Genomic DNA, 22,154 nt, shown 5'->3' on the forward strand with positions numbered 1-22,154 from the left:
AAAACTGGACTTGGGCTATCTTGAGATAGCAGCTTCTTGCTAAAGCAAATAAAGTGTATTGGGGAAAGGCAGATACCTCTTCCTTAGCACATCCCTTTGCTAATCCCATTAAGCCAGTCTTGTAGACAGCACAGATACCAGTACAGACTAGCTGTTATGTGGCCTGGTGAGAAGCTAGTGCTGTTTGAAGCTCCCCAAGATCTTGACTGAAAGAAACAAAAGCACTCCCCAAAATTACATCCATTTGGGAGCAAATAAAGGAAATCTTCAAAAGCCCGCAGCATATTCTTTTTACAGCCTTTCGATCCTCATGGTTCTTCAGGATTGCCAGTTTGGAAAGCTTGGAAAAGCCAAGGTCAGTGTTGATCTTTCTCCATAATTCTTAAACACAGGAACCCACTTGGAGATTATACTTTTCCTCAACTCTCTGCCTGTTCTGCCCCTCCTTGCCTAAGTCTTCTGTATCCACTGTTTCCTCTGCCCTTTTTTCTGAATGATGCCTCGATATCTTATCTTTAGGGTCTCCACTTTCAGAAACTTCAACCCAGCAAGATTTCCAAGCCTTAGCCTTCCCCACAGCTCCTCCTTCCACAAGACCTATGAGGTTTTAATCCCAGCCAAAATGACAAGCTACCATTTCCTGCAGGATATGGACTACAGACATACTGTAGATTACACCTTTGTTCCCTGAGCAGTTGAAATGTTCATGAACATCAGCATAAGCAATCTGAAGCCACAAGTACAATACAATATGGGTTTACCCAAACAATGACTTACTGCGGTGAGCATGCATTCATGGTGGGAACCATCTAGCACATGAGGAGCATATTTACACCACATATTTGCAACCAAATAAAAAATCCAGCTAAACAGAAGAGTGATCTACACCACATGGGTGGATGCTGCAGAAAGAATTTACTCTCAACTTTTTTTAAAAAAAGACAAATTGAAAGAAGGAAGATCTTACTCTGGAGGTCTAGTGTCTGGTCCCAAGGCCCTCTGGAGAGAGATCCGCTCACTGGCATAGGCATTGAAACAGTGCTTCTCATAGCCACGTTCTTTCTCCTTTGTCTCCTCCGCGGTCCATTGGTCCTTCTTGAAAGCTTTGCCATCAGCACCTGGGCTATTGGGGTCCTGTGGTGGACGCTCCATAAAGGGTTTCAGTTCTGCTGGCGTGTAATAACCTGGCAGGCAGGACTTGCTGTTCTGTACAGGTGCCTCTTGCTGAACAGGCGCTCCGATCTGCAGCTTGGGCATAGAGTCACGGATGTTGTTGACTGCTCCCATCATCATGTCAATCACTTGGTCTTTCCTGTCCACAATGTTTTTTAGCCAAGGTTCCTCCCTGTGGTCCCCACTGCTTACATCTTTTTGCATAATAAACAGGAAGATCATAAAGACAACACCCACTAAAGCCAGCTTAAGTGGGCCATAGTGTCTTCGGAGCAGCTTCATTGTGGGCAATGTTTTGATTGGTACTCCTATATCAAAGATGCACACTCTTCAAGACTTTGGTTAATCTGTTGAACCTCACCATCTTCTTCCAAACCTGAGAAGAATGATGGATATTGATAAATCTCATGGAAGTTAAAAGGATAAATGCATGCCCTTCCTACCCCACTCCCATCCAACTGTGGAGAAAGGCAGACCATATTATATTCATGCATCTTTCTCTTCATTGTGCCATGACCAAGTCATCAACTCATAGCTTAAAAGAGCAAAAGGAAGGACAGAAAAAGCTGGGAGGGTAAGATCATTATCTGTGGCTGGTTATCTTGCAGTCAAGATGGCCCTGGCTCACAAGACCCTTAGTTAGGGTTGCCAATTTTGACTGATGCTATTCCTAGATACAGGTGGACCTTGTTATCCACAGGCCTGGCACCCATGGTTTCATGTATCAGCAGTCAGACCACCTGCACCCAGCCTTATTATTCGTGGATACAAGAAGGTTAAATTTCACCTATCTGTGGGTTCTAGGTGGTCAGAAATGACCTGTGAGGTAATTTCCAACTAGCATTTTGCTGATCGGAGTCATTTTGTGGCTCTTTCCTTAAAAAAAACCTTTGATTTTTCAAGGAAACATCCGCACAATTGAGGGCTTTGGTGGGCATTGTGGGACAGATGGAGGCCTGCAGAACATGGCACGGTGCGTTAGTTCTCCTAGGTTTGCTTTAATATTTGTTTTGCCCTTCAGAAATCTACACCGTCACATTGCCATTGACTTAAGGTCTCCTTCTCCGTGGAAATGTATTTATTTATTCATTCGATTTCTATACCGCCCTTCCAAAAATGGCTCAGGGCGGTTTACACAGAGAAACAACAAACAAATAAGATAAATAAAATGGATCCCTGTCCCCAAAGGGCTCACAATCGAAAGAGAAATTTGTGGGAAAGAAACCCCCATTAATAAAGAGGTCCACCTGTATTTTTCCACAACATCAAGCAATCAATATGGATTGCTTTGCATTTGGAGATCGATGCCAGTTCCTGGAGGCTTCAGGCCAACCCCAAAGGGTTGCCAGCCCTACCCTGGGTGTATGGGCAAATTCAAGACTGACAACAGCAGAAGAGTTCGGATGTTGAAGATAATGTCGACTGCTGCATAAGGAGGAAAATACTGCTGAGCTGAAACTTGGGTCCAGTGACATAGGAGCTATGCAATGGGATCTCCCAACATAGCTCCCCCCACCTGCCAAAGCAAACGTGAGGGAGAGGGGTTGGCACCCTCCCCACTCCATGCCGATTCCTCTGCACAAATTGTTCCTCTAAGCTGCAGAGATAAAAGCATGTACATGTACAAATGCCTGTATATTCCGCCTCCCTCCATAGCTAAATAGCAGCTTCGCATAATCTTTTTTCTTATATGTTGTACTAATCTGCTGTCTCATGTTGGTTACATTTTCTTTTATGCTTCTTGCTAAAGCTATAATAGCCACCTAATGGTGTAGCAGGGAAATGACTTGACTAGCAAGATAAGAGGTTTCCGGTTCAAATCCCCACAGGTATGTTTCCCAGACTATGGGAAACACCTATATCGGGCAGCAGCGATATAGGAAGATGCTGAAAGGCATCATCTCATACTGTGCGGGAGATGGCAATGGTAAACCCCTCCTGTATTCTACCAAAGACAACCACAGGGCTTTGTGGTTGCCAGGAATCGACACTGACTCAACGGCACACTTTAAAGGCTATAATAAAGTATATGAAAACAAGAAGTCTTGGTTCCTAATTGCTGCATCCCTGACCCATGGCTGCTTGGCGTCGGGGGGAGATGCAACCCTTGTTTATGGTTGCTTTGAGCAAATAAATCGCAAATAGTTACACTGGTTGTATCTTGTAATGAAGTGATCTAAATGTTAAAAAGAATCTTTTAGCAGGCTCTGAAAATTCTAGAGTTTCCAAATGCTTAACCTTTAATAGCAATCCCACCCCCCAACTTTTATTTACATGTATATCCTGTTCTTCCTCCAAGGAGCCCAGAGCAATATACAAGGTTATGTTTATCTCCCTAACAACCCTGTCAAGTAGCTTAGATTGAGACAAGTGACTGGCCCAGGGTCATCCACCGAGTTTTACGGATGAATAGGAACTTGAACTTGGGTCTCCCTAATCCTAGTTCCACACTCTAACCCCTACCATGCTGGCTATATAGCAGAGCAAGATTTACCAGCTGTGAAGACTTATTCTAATGCAGCCACTGCCAAACAGCCTTTAGGTGCCCTTCTAATTGCCTTCATTTTCTAAGACTGCATCCTATGCAGTCTTACTTACTTACTTGGGAGTAAAAACCTGTTGAACTCAGTGGGATTTTGGAGTAAAAATGCACTGGATCAGGCTGCAAGATTTACTGTTCTGTTTGTTGGAGGAGGCAAGACAACCCAACACACATCCTTTGAGCCCAGAAATCACCACTGTTCCTTACGCACAGGATCAACAGCCTAGTAGCAAGCAATGCTTCTGCCAAACTTCCAGGTGCACAACCGTTCACATCCTATTTTCAAGGGCACCTGCCGGAACGTGAGATTTATCTTTGGGTGAGTTGCTGTCACTCTGTCAGTCAGTATGGATTACTAAAATGACAGTCCCTCTTCTTTAAGAGAGAACTAGGCGGAGAATTACATCCTGGGAACTAGGCTTCCCCTTTGGAAAAAGTGTTTAGAGAATTATCCACTAGAACTCCCTAAGCCACAGACTGTGAGTAGGGGCAGGGAGAGAGGAGGAATCCCACACCCCCACTTTTCTACAGCTCTGGATAACTTTTAGAACAATGGTGCATTGTAACTTCTTTCTCACGGCTCTCAAAATTTGCAGACAAATTGTGTAGTTGCAAAAGAACATTTGTGCCGCTCAAAAATTCAAGTCATGCAAAGATTGTATTATGTTAGATGGTGTAAAAGGTGAATGACAACAATGGGGAAATTTAAGCAAGTAGTCCAGACTCCTCTAGAACACAGAGATCCTGATTAATTATACCCATTTCTCCTCCCCCTGCCAAAAATGCTTCCCACAGACTCCACTGTTACTTCCTACAGAGTCTTCACCAATCAATGAATTGTAAGACTCTTCCGCAATAGTGCTGCCCAATTCCCAGTTCTGAGGGTTTTCTCCCACTCTTTGTAGGCTTCTAAATATCATAGAATGTGACTCTAGGCAACAGAGTATGTGTAAGAATATAAGAACATAAGAACAACCCTGCTGGATCAGGCCCAAGGAAGCCCATCTAGTCCAGCATCCTGTTTCACATAGTGGCCCACCAGAAGTTGCTGGAAGCCACAGGCAGGAGTTGAGGGCATGCCCTCTCTTCCACTGTTACTCCCCTGCAACTGGTACTCAGAGGCATCCTGCCTTTGAGGCTGGAGATGGCCTATAGCCCTCCAACTAGTAGCCAATGATAGACCTCTCCTCCATGAAGTTATCCAAACCCCTCTTAAAGCAATCCAGGTTGTTGGCTGTCACCACATCTTGTGGCAGAGAATTCCACAAGTGGATTATGCGTTGTGTGAAAAAGTACTTCCTTTTGTTGGTCCTAGATTTCCAGGCAATCAATTTCATGGGATGACCTCTGGTTCTACTGTTATGTGAGAAGAAGAAGAATTTCTCTCTATCCACTTTCTCCACACCATGCATGATTTTATAGACCTCTATCATGTCTCCCTGCAGTCATCTTTTTTCTAAACTAAATAGCCCCAGGTGTTGTAGCCTTGCCTCATAAGAAAGGTGCTCTAGGCCCCTGATCATCTTGGTTGCCCTCTTCTGCACCTTTTCCAGTTCTACAGTGTCCTTTTTAAGATTTGATGACCAGAATTGTACTCAGTACTCCAGGTATGGCCGCACCATAGTTTTGTATAAGGGCATTATAATATTAGCCGTTTTATTTTCAGTCCCCTTCCTAATGATCCCTAGCATGGAATTGGCCTTTTTCACAGCTGCCTCACATTGAGTCGGCACTTTCAACGAGCTGTACGCAGACAAGAAAAATGCACAGGTGCCTGTTGTAGTGGTGCATGCTACACTGGCAAACTCCATTCACATACCATTGTGCAGTTCTGGATTTTCCTTTTGAAAAGCACTTTCTTGTCCTAGAAAGCTCAGAGTCGTTTACATGGGCCACAATGCAGTCTCCCAACCAGGAACTTATCTGGTTACATTAGCCCATGCCTTGTACACAGAAGGGTCCAGTTTCAATCCTGGGCATCTCACATTAAAGAGGAAAGGAACATAGGAAGCTGCCGTATACAGAGTCAGACCATTGGTCTATCTAGCTCAGTATTGTCTACAAAGACTGGAAGCGGCTTCTCCAAGGTTGTGGGCAGGAATCTCTCTCAGCCATATCTTGGAGAAGCCAGGGAGGGAACTTGAAACCTTCTGCTCTTCCCAGTGTGACTCCATCCCCCGGGGGAAATATCTTACAGTGCTCATCACATGTGGTCTCCCATTCAAATGCAACCAGGGTGGACCCTGCTTAGCTAAGGGGACACGTCATGCTTGCTACCACAAGACCAGCTCTCCTCTCTGGTAGCTGAGCCGGGAAAAACCACCGGCAGTCTAAGCAGACAGTGCTACTGAACAGCTGTAGAGGAAGACCCCTCGGCTCATCTGGCTCAGCTAGAGTGACTGGCAGCGGCTCTCTAGTGGTTCACACAGGGCTGTACCGGAGATGCCAGGGACTGAACCTGGGACCTTCTGCATGCAAAGTATGTGCTGTACCAACTGAGCTATGACTCCATGCTATGGGCTGCACATACCAATGAACTGGAGGACAGATTAGTTTCAACAGCATTACGATCACTAGGTCCAGGATTTGGGGGAGTGGGACACTTTGGTACTCTCCGTGTGGGACCTCCCAGCTTGGAAGGTGGGGAGAGCATGCAAACTGAAAATTCTGAACCTCTTAGGTGCTCTGTTGAAGGCAAGAATGGTGGTGCTGTTGGGGTAATGGTCTAGAGCAAGGATTCTCAACCGCTGGTCTGTGGACTGGTGCCGGTCCATGAGGAGGTGAGTGCCAGTCCATGCTGGTCCATGAGGAATTAATCCACCCACGAAACAATTTCGAACTGTTGAGGGCTGCTGCTGCCAGGAACTCTCCGGAGCTCATTTCTAGGCAGGCAGCCCTCGATACTGGTTTTTTAAATGACTGACAAACTGTTTTAAATCGTTGCCCTGATTTTCCAGGGTTTTTTAGCTGTTTGAATTGTTTTAATGGTTTTATTCTGTTTGATTTTAACTGTTAATTTGTTTTAATTGTTTTTATCGTGTTGTAAACCACCCTGAGCCATTTTGGAAGGGCGGTATATCAACCAACCAACCAAATTCATTTCGAGGAAGCTAAGTGAGTGTTATCCCAGCAGCGAGGGATGCCTGCCTAGAAATGAGCTCTGGAGAGCTCCTGGTGGCACCCCTACCCAGCTTGAAATTGTTTTGGGGGGTGCCTGGGGGTGGGGGTGACCCCTTTACTAACTGCTGGTCCGGGAAACTGTGCACAAAGAATATACCGGTCCATGACTCCAAAAATGTTGAGTAACACTGGTCTAGAGACCCTGACAAATACAGAACTTGATCTTGCTTCCCGCTGGAGCTGGCTCTGTGCTTGCAGATCATTCATGCATAGGCACCCCACCGAAGGAAACCTGAAGTCCCACCAAATAATACCCAAACCCATGGCAGGGCATGAGGAGGAGATGTAATCTAATTCATTAAACTACCATCAGAGCTTAATTTCTAAAGAAAGAAATTAGGACTCCAGCCTGCCACACACCTGAGGTTACTCAGCATTATCACAACATGCTCAGAGGCACTATCTTCACTATTTAGAATATTCTAGGGCTGAGCCCTCACATTTGCAAGTTTCAAGTTCTAGACATGGTCTCAAGTTAACTGCTGTCCAACCGACCATTCTGCAAAGTTACAGATAAGAAGAACTCTCAAAAGATATGGCAAATCAGGAAGTTCAGTGAAATCTAATGAACCACAGCAGTTCTGGAAGGGGATGGCAACCTTCAAAAGGGCAAAACAGCTCTAAGAAAGTGGCATTTCTGCCCCTAATGCAATGCACATTTTCTGGAACAAAACAGAGCAAAGCAAAACCCAACATCACACTGAGATGTGGCCTCTGAAGCAGGTTTGCAATATCTTCAGGAAACTGTTGGAATTTTGAAGGTCCTCACTTTGCCCCACCATTTATTCTAGCTTGCCATGTGGATCCCCCTAATCATATGGAGCAGGGATTCTCAATGTTGGGTCCCCAGATGTTATTGGACTTCAGCTCCCATAATCCCCAGCCCCAGTGGCTTTTGGTTGGGGATTATGGGAGCTGAAGTCCAATAACATCTGGGGACCCAACGTTGAGAATCCCTGATATGGAGTATTCCCCAGTCAGTGGTGCAGTATATCCCATCCCTTTGTTGAGAAGGATAAGGGAACACAAACTTCAGTCCCAGTCAATGAAAACTTGGTCCCTCCCTCCTAGTTTCTGAGCCTTGAGCAGGCATTGATCTCATACACTTTACAGCTGAGGGCTGTAAAGTGTACAGCCAAGGGCTTTTAAAACCAAATACACATGCCAATAATCTAGCAGTTTTATATTTTATATTTAAATCAACTCTTTTAAGTCCACACTTCTATCCAAGACTTTCCCCCAATCAAACAAACACCTGGGTAATACATAACAAACGGGGGAGGAGAGAGGAGGAGAAGGTTGATGACTCACAGCTATGCCTGGTTAATTAGATTGGGGGAAAGTCTTGGATATAAGTGTGGTTTTTAAACAGTGGGATATAGAATGCTGAAACTGATATATATACATCAAAACATCTGTTATTTGTTGCAATTCCCTTTTTCTGTGTTTTAATTTATGCAATAAAAGTAGTCTGGAGAGAAGTATCCGTGGAAGTATTAGATTTTTTAAAGGCAGATTTTTTCACCATCAAAACCACAGGACAACAGCCAACATGCAATATAACAATTCCCAACTTATCAGTTTCTTTCTTCTGAAACATTGCAGGGATACTTCTAGATGTGCTTCTTCTCGCCCCCCCGGCCCCTTCTTCACACAAAACTGGTTTCTGTTACAACGAGTCCATGTCCAGCTTAACTGGAACAGAAAACATTTGTGAATGAGTGGTTATAAACATTGCCTCCCACATAAAACGCCTGCCACAACCTGCATGCATGTGGCTGGGTGCAAGGGGGAACTACCATCAGCCTTTCCTTCATCTTTGGCAGAGAAATCTCTTTATCTAAGCAACACCAAATCCCTGCAGCATTAACATTTGCTCAAGCTGAACTTACCTACCCCACTTATTCCAAACAGGATGTCCGTTTCTCTTCTTGGAGGGGAGGAGACAGGTGATGCACTACCAAGGAGAATGACTTACACGGACATAGGGACTGTAATTTAAAAAGCAAAGCATTGCACTGTCTAGAGTAACACCCGGAGGGCGGGGTGGGGAAGGGAGAGAAAAGCAGTCCGTGCTCGTAAGAGGGCTGCTGTCATCTTTCTTCTTCTCTGAAATAAAACTGCATCTCACACACAGTGCCACACTTTCAAGACCTGAGTCATTAATTCCAACCTAGGGGCAGAGATGCATGAGGCTGATTTGCTCGGGTGGATTTGCGGCCAAGAATTGATTCATGCAGTCTTGCTCAGCACTTCTTAAACCTTTTGAATTAAAGAGGATTGTACGTGTCTGTGTCTGTTTGTCTTCTATTGGGAATCGGGCATCTTGAACCCCCACTTAGTTTCAAGTAAGGGACTTTCAGGGCCAGAACCTAGAATCTGGGTGTGTGATATATCAGTTGGGAAGGGCTCCCCCTAAAACCAACACCTAGAGATGAATAAGTACAAAAGGCAACTAAGCCCAGCCCTGTGACAAAGAGAGCTATTTGTGCAACGACATGCAAATCCACAGAAGTCAGTGCAGGGCAAAGAGCTGCCGGCAGCTTAAACAAGGAAGCCAAGGCACACAGATAAGATCTCATACCACCCTCACCACACACACACCCCACCACGACGACGACAGGTTTTCCTACTTGACCCAAATAAGTATCGTGATGTGCCGAGTGGGCTTTACAAAGGACAAACTCCAATTTGTCACCAGGCATACTCAAGAGGGAGCTGCAGCCAATCCCAGCTCCTTGTTGAGTGGAAATGCAAGTTCACCACAGTTTTGAAGGGGTGCACACAATTTATGAAGAGCGTCAAAGACATTGAACATACAGTTATTCAACCCCAGCATTGATGGATAGCTACTTTCATACTACTACTCCTCGCCCTCGGATGGATACCCTTGCCTCTCTCTTCCTTTCTTCTGTTATCTTCTCCATTTACAGTATACACATTTGGGGGCAGGGACTCATTTAGAGTTTCAACAGTAACCTTGTCTGCGCCCTCCATGCAAGCATCATGTACGTTGATGGAGCTGTATTAAATCTGCAAAGACGGCTTGGCTCAGGGGCATAACTATAATAGGGCAAGGGGAGACAGTTGTCTGGGGGCCCACTGCCTTGGGGCAGGGCAGAGGCAAGTCACATGACTGACTCCTCCAGCCGCGCACCTGCCCGGGCTTCCTTCAGTTGTATTCATCCTCCGAAACTTATGTGAGTGTTAAGACGGAGCTACCAGAACAGCAGGTCTTTCTCTAGTACCATTAATTGACTTCCATCGTCCACAATTTACAAAACCGTTTAAAAAACAATTTAGGATGATGTGCTTCAGTGAGGGGGGGCATTTTAAAATCTTGTCTCTGGGCCCACTCCAACCTTGCTATGCCCCTGGCTTGGCTGTCACACAGCTGGCAGCATATAACTTGCCTCTCTATCCCCAACTTTGACACTGCTGCGCACATGAGCTATACAGAATTCAGCCTCTCAGCTTAGAACTAGTTGTAGGCTACGGACAGGCAAATGCCAGCTTGCCCCCACTTCAATCTGTTCCTGCCATGGGTTTCCTGTCTGCCACAGCTTAACCCCTGGCTCCAAGGATATCTGTTCTCCCCACTCAGGCGATGTTGTTTATTAAGCCCTGCCTTTTAATCAAAGTTAGTTCTCGGCTCCTTTGGGAATCAAACACCATAGGAAAAATTATTAAGCATATTAGGAATAGGTCTTTGGCCTTCAACAGGGGATGAGTCAACCCAGGTTCTTTCCTCAGCGTACATGAGATTGACTATTCTTAATATGGAGTCCTGCAGAACTGTTCAAAAAAGCAGGACATTTCAGCCAGGTACATTTGCTAAACTCAACGTCTAACTGTCCCCCTGGAAAGCCATTTATACAGGAAGTTGCACACATGAGCAAGTATCTTTGCACTCTTCTCAGTGGTCCCTTAAATAACTTATGCTATTTTCCCCCAAGTGGAGGCAATCTGCTAGACCTCCAATTGACAGCTCTCACCTGCAACTTTCATCCTGCTTAGCAGGTTTGCCTTTATTTTCAGAAGAATCAAGAATAAAGACACAGGGAAAAGAGCGCACAAAAGAGCAAACACCAAGCCTTCAAACCTCTACGTGGCAGACAGGAAACAGCCTGTCTTTTCTACAAGTATATTTGCACAGTCATACAAAGATTAGCAGCCTGCATACTTTGGAATGATCTCACTTTGGAAACCCAAGCAGGTGCTTTTCAAGTGGAATTGCAGAAACCCAGAGATGCAACCAACACTTGCATAAAGGAGCACGTGTGTGAACACAAACATGGAGCATGTGCTATCCAGCTTCTTTTTGCTGCTGCAGACAGTTTTTAACATTCTTGAACCATCAAGGACTACACAAAGTTTAAGGGCCCTAGTCAACTATACCCCAAGTATGACTACTGGGCTAACTACTTTCTCACTTCCTGATCTGCAATTTGTCTGAGGTGAACAGGTCATGCAAGGGCTCTTCCACTGCAGATTCAGATTAAGAGCCCCATAACAGACTTTCCTGGAGGTGGGTTGTGAAATAGTGTTCCTCAGGAGAGCAGATCTCCAGTAATCATGTGAGAAGTTATCCCCTAATTTTACTGAACACCCTGCTGCCAAACCCCAAGTTCCTCCCCCCCCCAAATTGAGTGAGTTGCTCCTCAAAATTTTCTCTGTCTACACCCCTGGTGTGCCCCACTTCAACTGGGGGTTAGGGCAGAGCCATCATATGCCCCATTTACCATACACTCAATTTAATCCTGGCCAAAATAAATACACATACAAACATATCAGATTTTTGAAACAGAACACATTTTCATTCATTTCATTTTTAAACATAGCATACCATTTCCCCACAAATACTGGTCTGTCAGGTTGCTTACAACAGCACAGTTATAGCAACCTTAAACCAATATAGGGCTGAATAGGACAAGACTTACTTCCCGATCTGATCCATCACATGGAGGACAACAAGTGGGCCTGTCCTTCCCATGCACCCTCCACCACCCACTTGGGGATGGAATGTGTGAATGCTATCTATGCATGTGGAATCTCATGGAGGCGGAAACTGCATAGCTGATTTCTGGATTTAGTTAAGAAGAAGTCAACCACCTGATTTTATCAGATATGGGAGGAGAGCTGGTCCTGTGGCAACAAACATAAATTGTCCCCTTTGCTAAGCTGGGTCTGCCCTGGTTTGCATTTGAATGGGAGACTACATGTGTGAGCACTGTAAACTATTCCCCTTAGGGGATGGGGCCTCTCTGGAAAGAGCACCTGCATGCAGAAAGCTCCAAGTTCCCTCCCTGGCATCTCCAAGATAGGGATGAGAGAGATTTTTGCCTGCAACTTTGGAGAAGCCACTAGCATTCTGTGTAGACAGTACTGAGCTAGATGGACCTATGGTCTGACTCATTATAAGGCAGCTTCCTGTATACTGGATTTCAGGTTATAAGTTGGCAACTGCACATTCTGTCCCTGCATGAACAGTGAAGGTAGGGATGATGCATTGGATGGGCTGGAAAGTCGAGCACGGCTGTGCTGCCCTCCATGTGATGAGCCAGCTCATAAGCAAAGTGTGATCCAATCTTTGTTCTTCATATTCAAGATAAACAACCATCAGCCACACGATCTCTTTTTAAGACTGTTAAAAATATATCTTGTGGCTGATGGTTAGGTGCTTAACTCCCACAACCCCAGGATGTATCTTTGTCTTGAGTAATCTTTCTGCAGTTGAGAACGTTTAGGAAAATCTACTTTCATTTCAGAAATCCAAAGGCCCAATGTCTTGCCTATGTGTCAAAAAGCATGTTGGCACATGGTAAGTGTGAAGCACATGTTGAAATTCTACCAGGGATGGTGGTGTTAGTGGGCTTTGCTGGCCAAGGATAAGTTCGAGCATGTACTTCTGTTACACAATCAGGGTATGGTTTCTGTCACTGAGGATGGGAAACATTTTCCAGCAGGCAAGTTGGGCTAATAACCCTAATGAGGGAGGGGCATGCAAAACCCTTTAAGCACTGCAGATACTGCTTGAAAGAATCCATATGCATAAAGACCAGAAACTTGATTTTTTAAAATAAAAGTGAGCGTAGAAATTTTCAGGAGCCCATGTGATCTTCCTCACGTGTGGAACTGCAGAAAACTGAGGGCACAACCAGTGGTGTAGCCAGCCCGCCGGCGGCCCGTGGGCGGCCGTGGTGGGCGCCCCGATAGCCCCGCCCCTCGCATCTGACGTCAGACGCAGGGGATAGGCACGCCCCCGCGTCTTGATGTCAGACGTGGGAGGCGTGGTCTGGCTCCCGAACGGAGCCTTGAGCCTTGTTCGGGAGTTGAAGCTTAACTGCTGAAGAGGCCACGCGGCCTCTTCAGCAGTTAAACTAAGGCTGGCGCTACCTTCACAGCGCAGCCCAGGAGCGGCTCTTCCCTGCAGGGAAGAGTCACTCCTGGGCTACGTTGTGAAGGCAGCGCCAGTCTTAGCTCCTGAAGGGGCCGCATGGAGCTAGTTAGGCTGGCGCTGCATTCGCAGCACGCAGCCAGGAGCGACTCTTCCCTGCCTTTGCAGGGAAGAGCTGCTCCTGGCTGGTGCTGCACAGCCTTAGTTTAGCTCCTGAAGGGGCCGCACGGGCCCCGCTTGGGAGCTAAACTACCGCCCCCCGCGTCTGACATCAGACGCGGGGGGCGTGTTGGGGACGCTCTTGTGGCCCCTGATTGGTCACTGGCCCGGGTTTTATTAATTTTTTATTTTATTTATTTTAACATTTCTATACTGCCTTTCGTTAAAAGAAAACCCCAAGGCGGTTTTCAAAAATTAAAACATACAATAAAAGCAATAAAAACATCCCCCCCCCAAAAAAAACCCCCACACAAAGACATCAACGGGTTCTTTGAACCCATTGGCCCAATGGTGGCTCCGCCCCTGGGCACAACCCACCAGAAAAGCTGTCACGTGGAAGTCCCTCTAAAGTGAATGGGAACAGTCATATTTATTTCAGTGGGGCCTGTATCAGAGAGTTTGTGTGTGAATGTATGCCTGAGAGAGCTATACTTGCAGCAACCACTGTTGCCAAGCCTGTTTCCACTTAAGCAGTACAGCAAGTAAAAGTTTCCACTTCTTGCCTTGCCCTGTAGCATGTAGCTCAAAGCTCTACTTTCATTTTATTTCGTCTCTGGGTCCACATTCCCACTATAACTGCTCCTACCTACAACAGGGAAGTGGCCTCAGGCAAGTGAAAACTTCCAGACAGCCAGTTCCAATGTTGTGGTTTTTCCAGACAACTGCAGGACTTGGAGATAAGGGGCCAGTACAACTCATATTGGTCGATATAAATCAATGCTGTGCTACTGCGAAGACTTGCTTGTCAGTTGTGTCTAAAGCATTTTACTCTGCTAACCGACATCTTTGTTCCTTTGGGAGCCCAGTCAGGCACAAATGGAACAAAACACACACTCAGGGTGATCTCTTTGACTGGAATACACATGCTGTCTGGATAAACATATATGCACCAGACAGATTACACCATCGCATAAAATCATCAGTGCTTTTTTTTGGGGGGGGGGGAAGAGGAGAGCTCCAGTTTTATATAGTCACACTTGGCAAAATTACTTCTAAGAATCCAGCTCCAAGCTTAGTCTGCTGTATCTAAGCCTTTTGATGTTCACAGGTGTCAGGAACCCACCTTGATGCCCCTCCCAAGTCCAGGGAGGCAATTATTTTTTATATCAATAAGTTTTTATTTGCTTTCACTGCCACCATATGATTGTTTATTACCCTGCTCTCAGTAATTAATTCTTTGGTCACATAGCCTCACAAGTGCATGATAGGCATGTATGTTTGGTGCATAAAAAGAAACAAATCTTAAAGTGTAGAAACATAAGAACAAGTTTATTTCAATCTCTTGTAAATAATAAAGATCTCTGAAAAGCAGGGCACACCAACTTCACTACGATGTTGCCAAATAAGTCAGCAGTTAGACTACGGGTGTTTTTATCTTCTTTACAAGTGTAATTCTTAGGGATCTTAAAATAACTCAGGATAGATGTATTTTAAATTTTGTAGGACTTGGTGTAATGACCCAGACCTTTTAGCAGGAGTTTTTGACTCTGGGTACCTTTCACTCACAAGATTTCCCCTCAGGTTTATTACTCCAGATTCCCAGAGTACTGTACCAGTGCACCACTGGCTATTCAGTCTCTGTACATCCACTGACCAAGAACTCTCACAAAACCTGAACAATTTCCCTTGTTTAGTCCCCATACAGAACCACTCTTGCTCTAAGTTCTGTCCAACTCTCAACTTAACTCCTTCAAACTGTTGCCACCTGTCATTATTTAAATTCCTCCCTGAACATCGATATGGTTTCCATGACAACCTCTGCTTATTCCCCCCCCCCCACATCAGGGTTTCTTAACCTTGGGCTGCCAGATGCTGTTGGACTACAACTCCCAGAATCCCCAGCCACAAAGGCCATGTCTGGGGATTCTGGGAATTGTAGTCCAACAACATCTGGGGGCCCAAGGTTAAGGAACCCTGCTTTACATGTATGTTTCTTCACAATGTGTGTGCCTAACTCTGCACAGGACTGGGATGCAAGCCTGCTTTCCCACTGTAAATCAAGGCTTGGAAGCTGTGGGCCAAAGAACTGAATCTGATATGCCCAAATTCACGCAGGGAAAAAACCACAGAAGCAATACAAGATCTAAATCACTGACAAGCAGCAAATGAATACCTCAACCCACAGGATATGCAAATGTAGAAGTTAATCAGAGCCAGCCTGTGCAGGATGGCTTCACTGTGGCCATCTGAAGCCATCATCAGTGAATGGCTTCACTCTTCCCCTCTAACAGGGATTGCCAGATGTTGTTGACTACAACTCCCATAATCCCCAAGCAGGCAACTCCCCACTGCAGCTGGGGATTCTGGGAGTTGTAGCCAACATCTGGGAATCCCTGTTAGAGGGAACACTGGTGGCCAGTGCTGATAAACTGCAGACTAATCTGTCAGTATTCTGCTGACAGAGCACTCGCTACATAGTTGTGGAGGGCCTGGAAAGGATGACTCTCAGGAAGTTACTACAGCTTGTGAAAAATCACTGCTACAAGTAGCGAAAACCCCTGAAACACTACCACTGCAGTGTGTTCTTAGACCCAACAGTTATAAAGTACACTTTGATAATCTAAAACTAAAATATTTTAGGTTTTTTTAGTTTTAGTTTTCAGGAGAGAAGAGCTGGTCTTGTGGTTGCAAGCATGACATGGTCTTGTGGTTGCAAGCATGACCCTTAGCTAAGCAGGGCCTGCCCTGGTTGCATATGAAAGGGAGACTAGATGTGTGAGTTCTGTAAGATATTCCCCTCAAGAAGAGCATCTAAGTTCCAAGTTCCCTCCTAGCATCTCCAAGATAGGGCTGAGAGAGATTCCTGCCTGCAACGTTGGAGAAGCCGCTGCCAGTCTGTGCAGACAATACTGAGCTAGATAGACCAATGGTCTGACTCAGTATATGGCAGCTTTGTATGTTCTTATGTACTAGCAAAGAGTCGATGCAGCTGGCAGAAAGCCTTTTGCCAGAAATATGCTGGTAAACCCTTCCCCCCTCCTCATTATGGATTCTTCCTGCACAAGTGGTGCTAAGCCTTCTTTGTAGGCCTAGACAGAACATTGCTGGTTCTATCTCCTCTCCAGCTTGAAGTGGTTGCCGTTTTTAATTTTTTTTTTTTTATTGTTTTCGGGCTGTTTACATGGGCCAGAATGTTGGAGTGTTAGCACAACTGCCAAGAATTAACAAACAAAAAAACCCAAAGAACAATAAGATGGTACAAAAGAAAGGGGACAAATAAGACAGGCTTTAATTCCATGGTTCTAATAGAGGTCTCCTCCTTGGTCATCCTCTCCAACCAGAACATAGCCAAAATACTAGTAACTGCATTTGTGCATACACATCCCATTATCCTGGCCTCTCCCAACTGTCTCTGCCACTTTTGAAATTTTGGCTGCAAGCTCCTTTGGGGTCTCCCCCCGCCCACAATGCACCATGTTAATCAATAGCACTAAATTAAAATAGGTAGATGCTCTGGCCACCATGTCCTTTGTCAAGAGGAACAGCCTAGCCACTAGACAACTCAGGTGGTTATTAGGTATTGCTTTTGGCAGCTGCCTTTCTTTTACAGAAGACCATAATTAAGACATGAGCTCAAACAAGGAAAAACCTCAAACAGTAAACAATACAAACAGGAAATAAAAATAACTAAAAACAATAGTGCAACCTTTACGAGTCAATCAGTCATGACCATAGTATACAGCCAGTGTTGCTTAAGCTATTCTTATAATAGGCAGACTCAATCAGAATCTGGATGTTTTAAGCAGAGGTGTTGCTGAAGTCTGCAACTACCTAGGTCAACTTGTAATGCTCAGATGCACAAATAATTCAACCTCATTTGTCCCAGATGTTCTTTCTGGACACAAAATATGAAATGAGGTCTTGCATGCATGCCACCAGCATTCAGGCTGACCATGCTGCTTTGCAGGTGCATCCACAGAAATTCTCCAGTGTTAGCCCCTTACTCAGAGGAGATCTTGCCCAACACAAGTTCCAAGAAAACACCTAGACCCAGCCGCAAACTACCTATCATGTTAGAAGATATTTGGCCTGGGAAACATACCAGTGGGGACGGGGATTTGAACCAGCAACCTCTTGCTCTCTAGGCTGCACCATTAGGTGATTTACTTCCAAGTAGTGGCTCTCACATTTAGAAGGCGGGTAGCAACTAGGGCCAGTATCCCACTGGCTACTGGTGTCTCTTTTTGGATTGCGAGCCCTTTGGGACATAAACTGCTTTGGAGACTGCCATTGAAAAGTAGGATAATACATTTTAAAAATATATATCTATCCTGCTCCTCCTGCCCACTGCTGCTTGGGATGGCTTAAAACAGAATAATAAAGGACAACAAGCAGAAACACAAACCAGCAGCAAGATAAAATGGTAGACAGGACTAAAACTGATTAAACAGGAAGCCAAACTAAAGCCATTTTTCAAGCACTTCTTTACAAAGGAGAGTTTTTAGATTCTTATTAAAACTAATCAGAGAGGGAGACTGACTAAATAATATTAATAATAAAAGTACCATGTGAGAATTGTCATTGCTATGGAAAATATGTTAACCCATCCACAAGCACAGGAAACAAGTCATACTAGGATATGCCAGTAATTGCATCAGATTTCATGCACATGAATGCTTATACAAAACTAAAGCAAACAGCAGAAGAAAAACTCCACTTTGCACATATGGATTTACAAAGGCTGCACCTGTTTAAAGAATTGTTTTTGTAAATTAATAAATAAAAATCCAGGATACTTGCATCAAATAAAACAGACCAGCTGAGCAGATGTCCCAGCTGAAGGATCCCTTCCCCCACCCTTTACCCCAGAAGCACTTGAAAACAATGCAGGGTGCTGCTCAAAGGAAAGAGCCAGCTAATTAGTCATTGGAACTTTTAAATCACGATTACCCATCACTCTAAAATAGGGAAATGTTTAGAGTTGAATGGCAACTACTTCCCTCACTACAGCAGCAGTCATGAAGGCAGACCCCCACCGCCCACAGTGATTCACACACTTTTAAGAAGGCCAGGAAGGCATAAATCTCAAACACTGCCAACATGGGCCTACGTTTGACATGACACTACTCATGCCATGCTACAGAAAAGGGTAGGCTGGTTGAGTGTAGAGGTGAAGAGAATGAAAGAGGAGGTGGTAGTCTCTCAGGCACATTGGATCCAAGTCACATAACAGATCTATTTATTATGCCTATTTATCTCTTGCCCTTCTGTCTCAACATGACACACTCAGGGTGGCTCACAACAGATTATGAACATAATCCCCAACAAATCAAAAGCCAATAAATATAAACGAATGCAGCAGACAAAATTGAAAACCAAATAGAACTACTAAGCCAGAGAGAGAAAAAGAAATTGTTAAGAACCAGGAGCAGGTCAAATACCTGATGGGATAAGGTGGTCTTCACTGGCACAGAAAGACATAGAGGAAGCCAAATTGTCCTCCTGAGGCCATTTATAAGTCACAAGCTTCCTCCTAGTGTCTTAGAAGAGTGTGACCTTTGAGGCAGCCCTGGTTCAAATCTCACCTCAGTCACAAACTGACTAGGAAGCCTTTGAGGCAAGCCACTTTCTCTCAGCTTCAGATTTCCTCCCCAACCCCAACATAGGGAGAAGCCAACGAGCTTGCCTTACGCTCATTGTCAGATTACATACCTGAAGTACATTAAAGGTGCACACATGCAGACACACAGTCACCCAGCCCCTTTCACCAGCCCTTGAACACCTCACATCACAAGCAAGTTATTAATGCAAAAGAAAGCCCATACAAGTTCCCTGTAATGGCAGAATGAGAAAGGGCTCCTGGATAGAAAGTTGGGCAGCCTATTCCAGAGCTCACATACTATTTGCCCACTTTAGGATGAGCTTTATGGAACATTATATTGTACCTGCATTCAGATGTCTGTACACACAGACATGTTTCTGTGTGAATGACTGTACTTGCGTTCATTTTAAAATTGAACCTGGGTACAGCCCCCCCCCCCCGAAATGCAGATACTGCTGTACCTGCATTCAAGATAACATGTGAATAACTGTACTCATATACAGGTTTGTACCCATGTATACTGTATACCAATTGTATGATTGTTGAACATAATGAGGTGCTTCAGAGGGCACGTGTGAAGCAGCTGAGGGGGTTCTGCGGGGAGAGTGGGCTTAGCCTCTCCCTGCAGATGAGCAGCCATTCGTAGCTGGGTGGCCGGATTGGCTGGGTGACCACACAGCTGCTGGCTCTGTCACGGAGCTGCGTGCCCCCCAGAAATTCCAGGATGCCCCACACGAATGTGCAGGACATCCTGGAGAGACCCCCGAGCCCGGGAGGCTGTTTGCAGCCTCCTGGTTGGGGGTTCTACTCATGTGTTGCCACACGAGCAATGAAATGAGGCTAATGGAGTGCTTGCTTCGTTAACCTCATTTAAGGGGAGGGTGCTTTAGGCGGGTTAGCCCTTAGCCCGCTTTCCAGGGATCGTGGGAATAGCCTCAATGTGTGAATAGGGCTTTAGCTGGCTGTAAATGGGGCTTCCATTGGCTTTCTACCAGGTGTCTGTTTCCCCCACATGGGGCAAACAGAAGCTGGGGAGTGTGTGTGTGCGTGCACACGCACACAGAGGAAGGGGAGAATCCTCAAGCACCAGAGTCTGGTTCCAACTTGCCCCATTGCAGGAGCTGCATTTTACTTTAAAAGAGCGGGAGATTCCATTTTGAATCCTCCATGTTTTGCCTAGCTGCACCTTTATTAACTGCTCTGGAGAGCTTTTCTCAGTATTCAAGATCATGAATCCTTCAGATTTCATAGTATGAGAATTTATATTGATATAATTCCTGTAATATTCCCTGGTGAATGTTTTGTATGCAATCTTGCTTTATAAAAATGTTAATAAAGGAAGAAATAAAAGCACTAGGCTAACAAACCAAAGCACAAGAAGAGGGCAGATAGAAGGCAACTGTTGGCACATCCGTCAAGTTTTTTCTCCTCAAGCATGAAGGTAAAGGCTTTATCTGTTCTTAGAATGAAACTGGAGAACTGCAGATGCCTGCATTTATCGTCCTGCATCATGGATTTTGCTCTCACTCAGCAGAAAAAGGTTACAAGCAAGATGCCACTACACTTCAGCAGTAGCATTTCATTAAGTGATATTTTATAGGAGAGTTTTGGGATGTCAGATCTCAATCACTCAGGTTCTCTTTTCTGATAAATCAAGGTACACAATCCCTTTGGCTGCAAAGGATATAGATACCTTCATTCTAGTAGTGCCAACACTTTAGGGTTCCCAGAGCACTTAAGACTACAAACTGCAGTTGCTAGTAAGAGAGAGAGAGAGAGAAATCCATCAATGAGCTTCACTTGCTTCTTATCCCCTTTCTAAGTAAACTGCTTTGCAAACCTTTGTTGAAAAGTGGCGTGTAAACAGTAGTAATAGTAGTAGTGCCAGCAGCATTCTAGCTACACATCTTGTTTTTCTGGCCATTGAAGCCTCATCAGGGACATCTCTGCTTATGTTCTGTTCATTATATTTGTATCCCACCTTTCCTCTTCCAAGGGACTCAGGGTGGCATATATGGTCTCTCCACCCCGCATTTTAGCCTCAGAACTACCCTCTGAAGTAGGATAAAACAAGATATTTTGATTGAACCAAGATCAACCAGTGAGCTTCATGGCTGAGTAGGAATTTGAACCCAGGTGTTGTCCATTCCATCATTTGAACCAAAGGATCTCAAACAGATCATGAGCCATTTTGGAAAGGCAGTATATAAATCCAATAAATAAATAAATAATAAACAGTGGGCCTCCAGCTGTTGGATTACAGCGCCTATTGTCCTCAGTCACAATGGTTAGTAGTCAGCAGGGTGGATAAAAACCAATGATTAAATTTTTATTTTTTTTTAAATATGGATTTTTAAATTTTAAATCAGTTTTTAAATAAAGTGCTTTTTGAGGGCGGGGGGGGGGAAATCTATCTAAAGATAGTTTTCTATTTAAGATATATTATAGTCCAAAAGGCTATTCATCATGAAATAAGGATTAGTTTTTAATTATGTAGCATGAGGCTGTATATATGCAATGTTTAAATTTTTTGGTAAATGAATTCCATTAATCCATTCGCAATGTTATGCTCTTCCAGAAGTTTCTGTAAGATTATTTTGGGCAATTTTTCTATCTAGAAGGGGACTAAAAATGAAACCTTCATCTGGTTATAAATATTAAAGTTATACCAGCAAGAATGAGTCTTTATGTTAAAAAAACCATTATTTAAATCTAGTATTACTGACTAGTGATTTAAATCAATTTGATTTAAATCAAATCCACCCTGGTAGCCAGGGATGATGGGAGTGGTAAACCCAAATGGGCAGGAGGGCTGCCGTTTGAGACCCCTGCTCTGATCACAAAAGAATGATCACACATCATGCCCATGAAGCTTATCTATTGTTTGGCTCCATAGGAGATGAGCACTTAGCCACAAGGCCAAGTCTTTGACAGCAGGAAGTTATTCTTTGGATCTGTGTTGCTATTAATCCACCTCTACCTCCTCAGCCCGTGAGAGTTTAAGTTGCCAACACCATTTTGGGGCTCTCTCTCAGCTAGAAATCTATATATTAGTTTTTATCAAGAGCCTGCTGCTTCCTTCCAATTGCTGCATGGTTCTC

At 44.6% G+C, this 22,154-nt stretch overlaps 1 protein-coding gene across 4 annotated transcripts in view; it reads right to left on the reverse strand.

Annotated features, from left to right (window-relative positions):
* The window catches only part of GALNT6 (polypeptide N-acetylgalactosaminyltransferase 6), a 65,136-nt gene that overhangs the window by 32,310 nt on the left and 10,672 nt on the right, over nt 1-22,154 (reverse strand). For 3 of the 4 annotated variants that reach the window (XM_053287922.1, XM_053287920.1, XM_053287919.1), the window contains exon 2: nt 968-1,549. In XM_053287922.1, coding sequence (XP_053143897.1) covers nt 968-1,455 — 488 coding nt within the window. In that variant the 5' untranslated portion in view covers nt 1,456-1,549. Of the gene's footprint in view, nt 1-967; nt 1,550-8,787; nt 8,807-22,154 lie in introns of those variants that run through there. The other variant, XM_053287921.1, reaches the window with a different exon arrangement.

The sequence above is a fragment of the Hemicordylus capensis genome, chromosome 2, assembly GCF_027244095.1.
Source record: "Hemicordylus capensis ecotype Gifberg chromosome 2, rHemCap1.1.pri, whole genome shotgun sequence".
NCBI lineage: Eukaryota > Metazoa > Chordata > Lepidosauria > Squamata > Cordylidae > Hemicordylus > Hemicordylus capensis.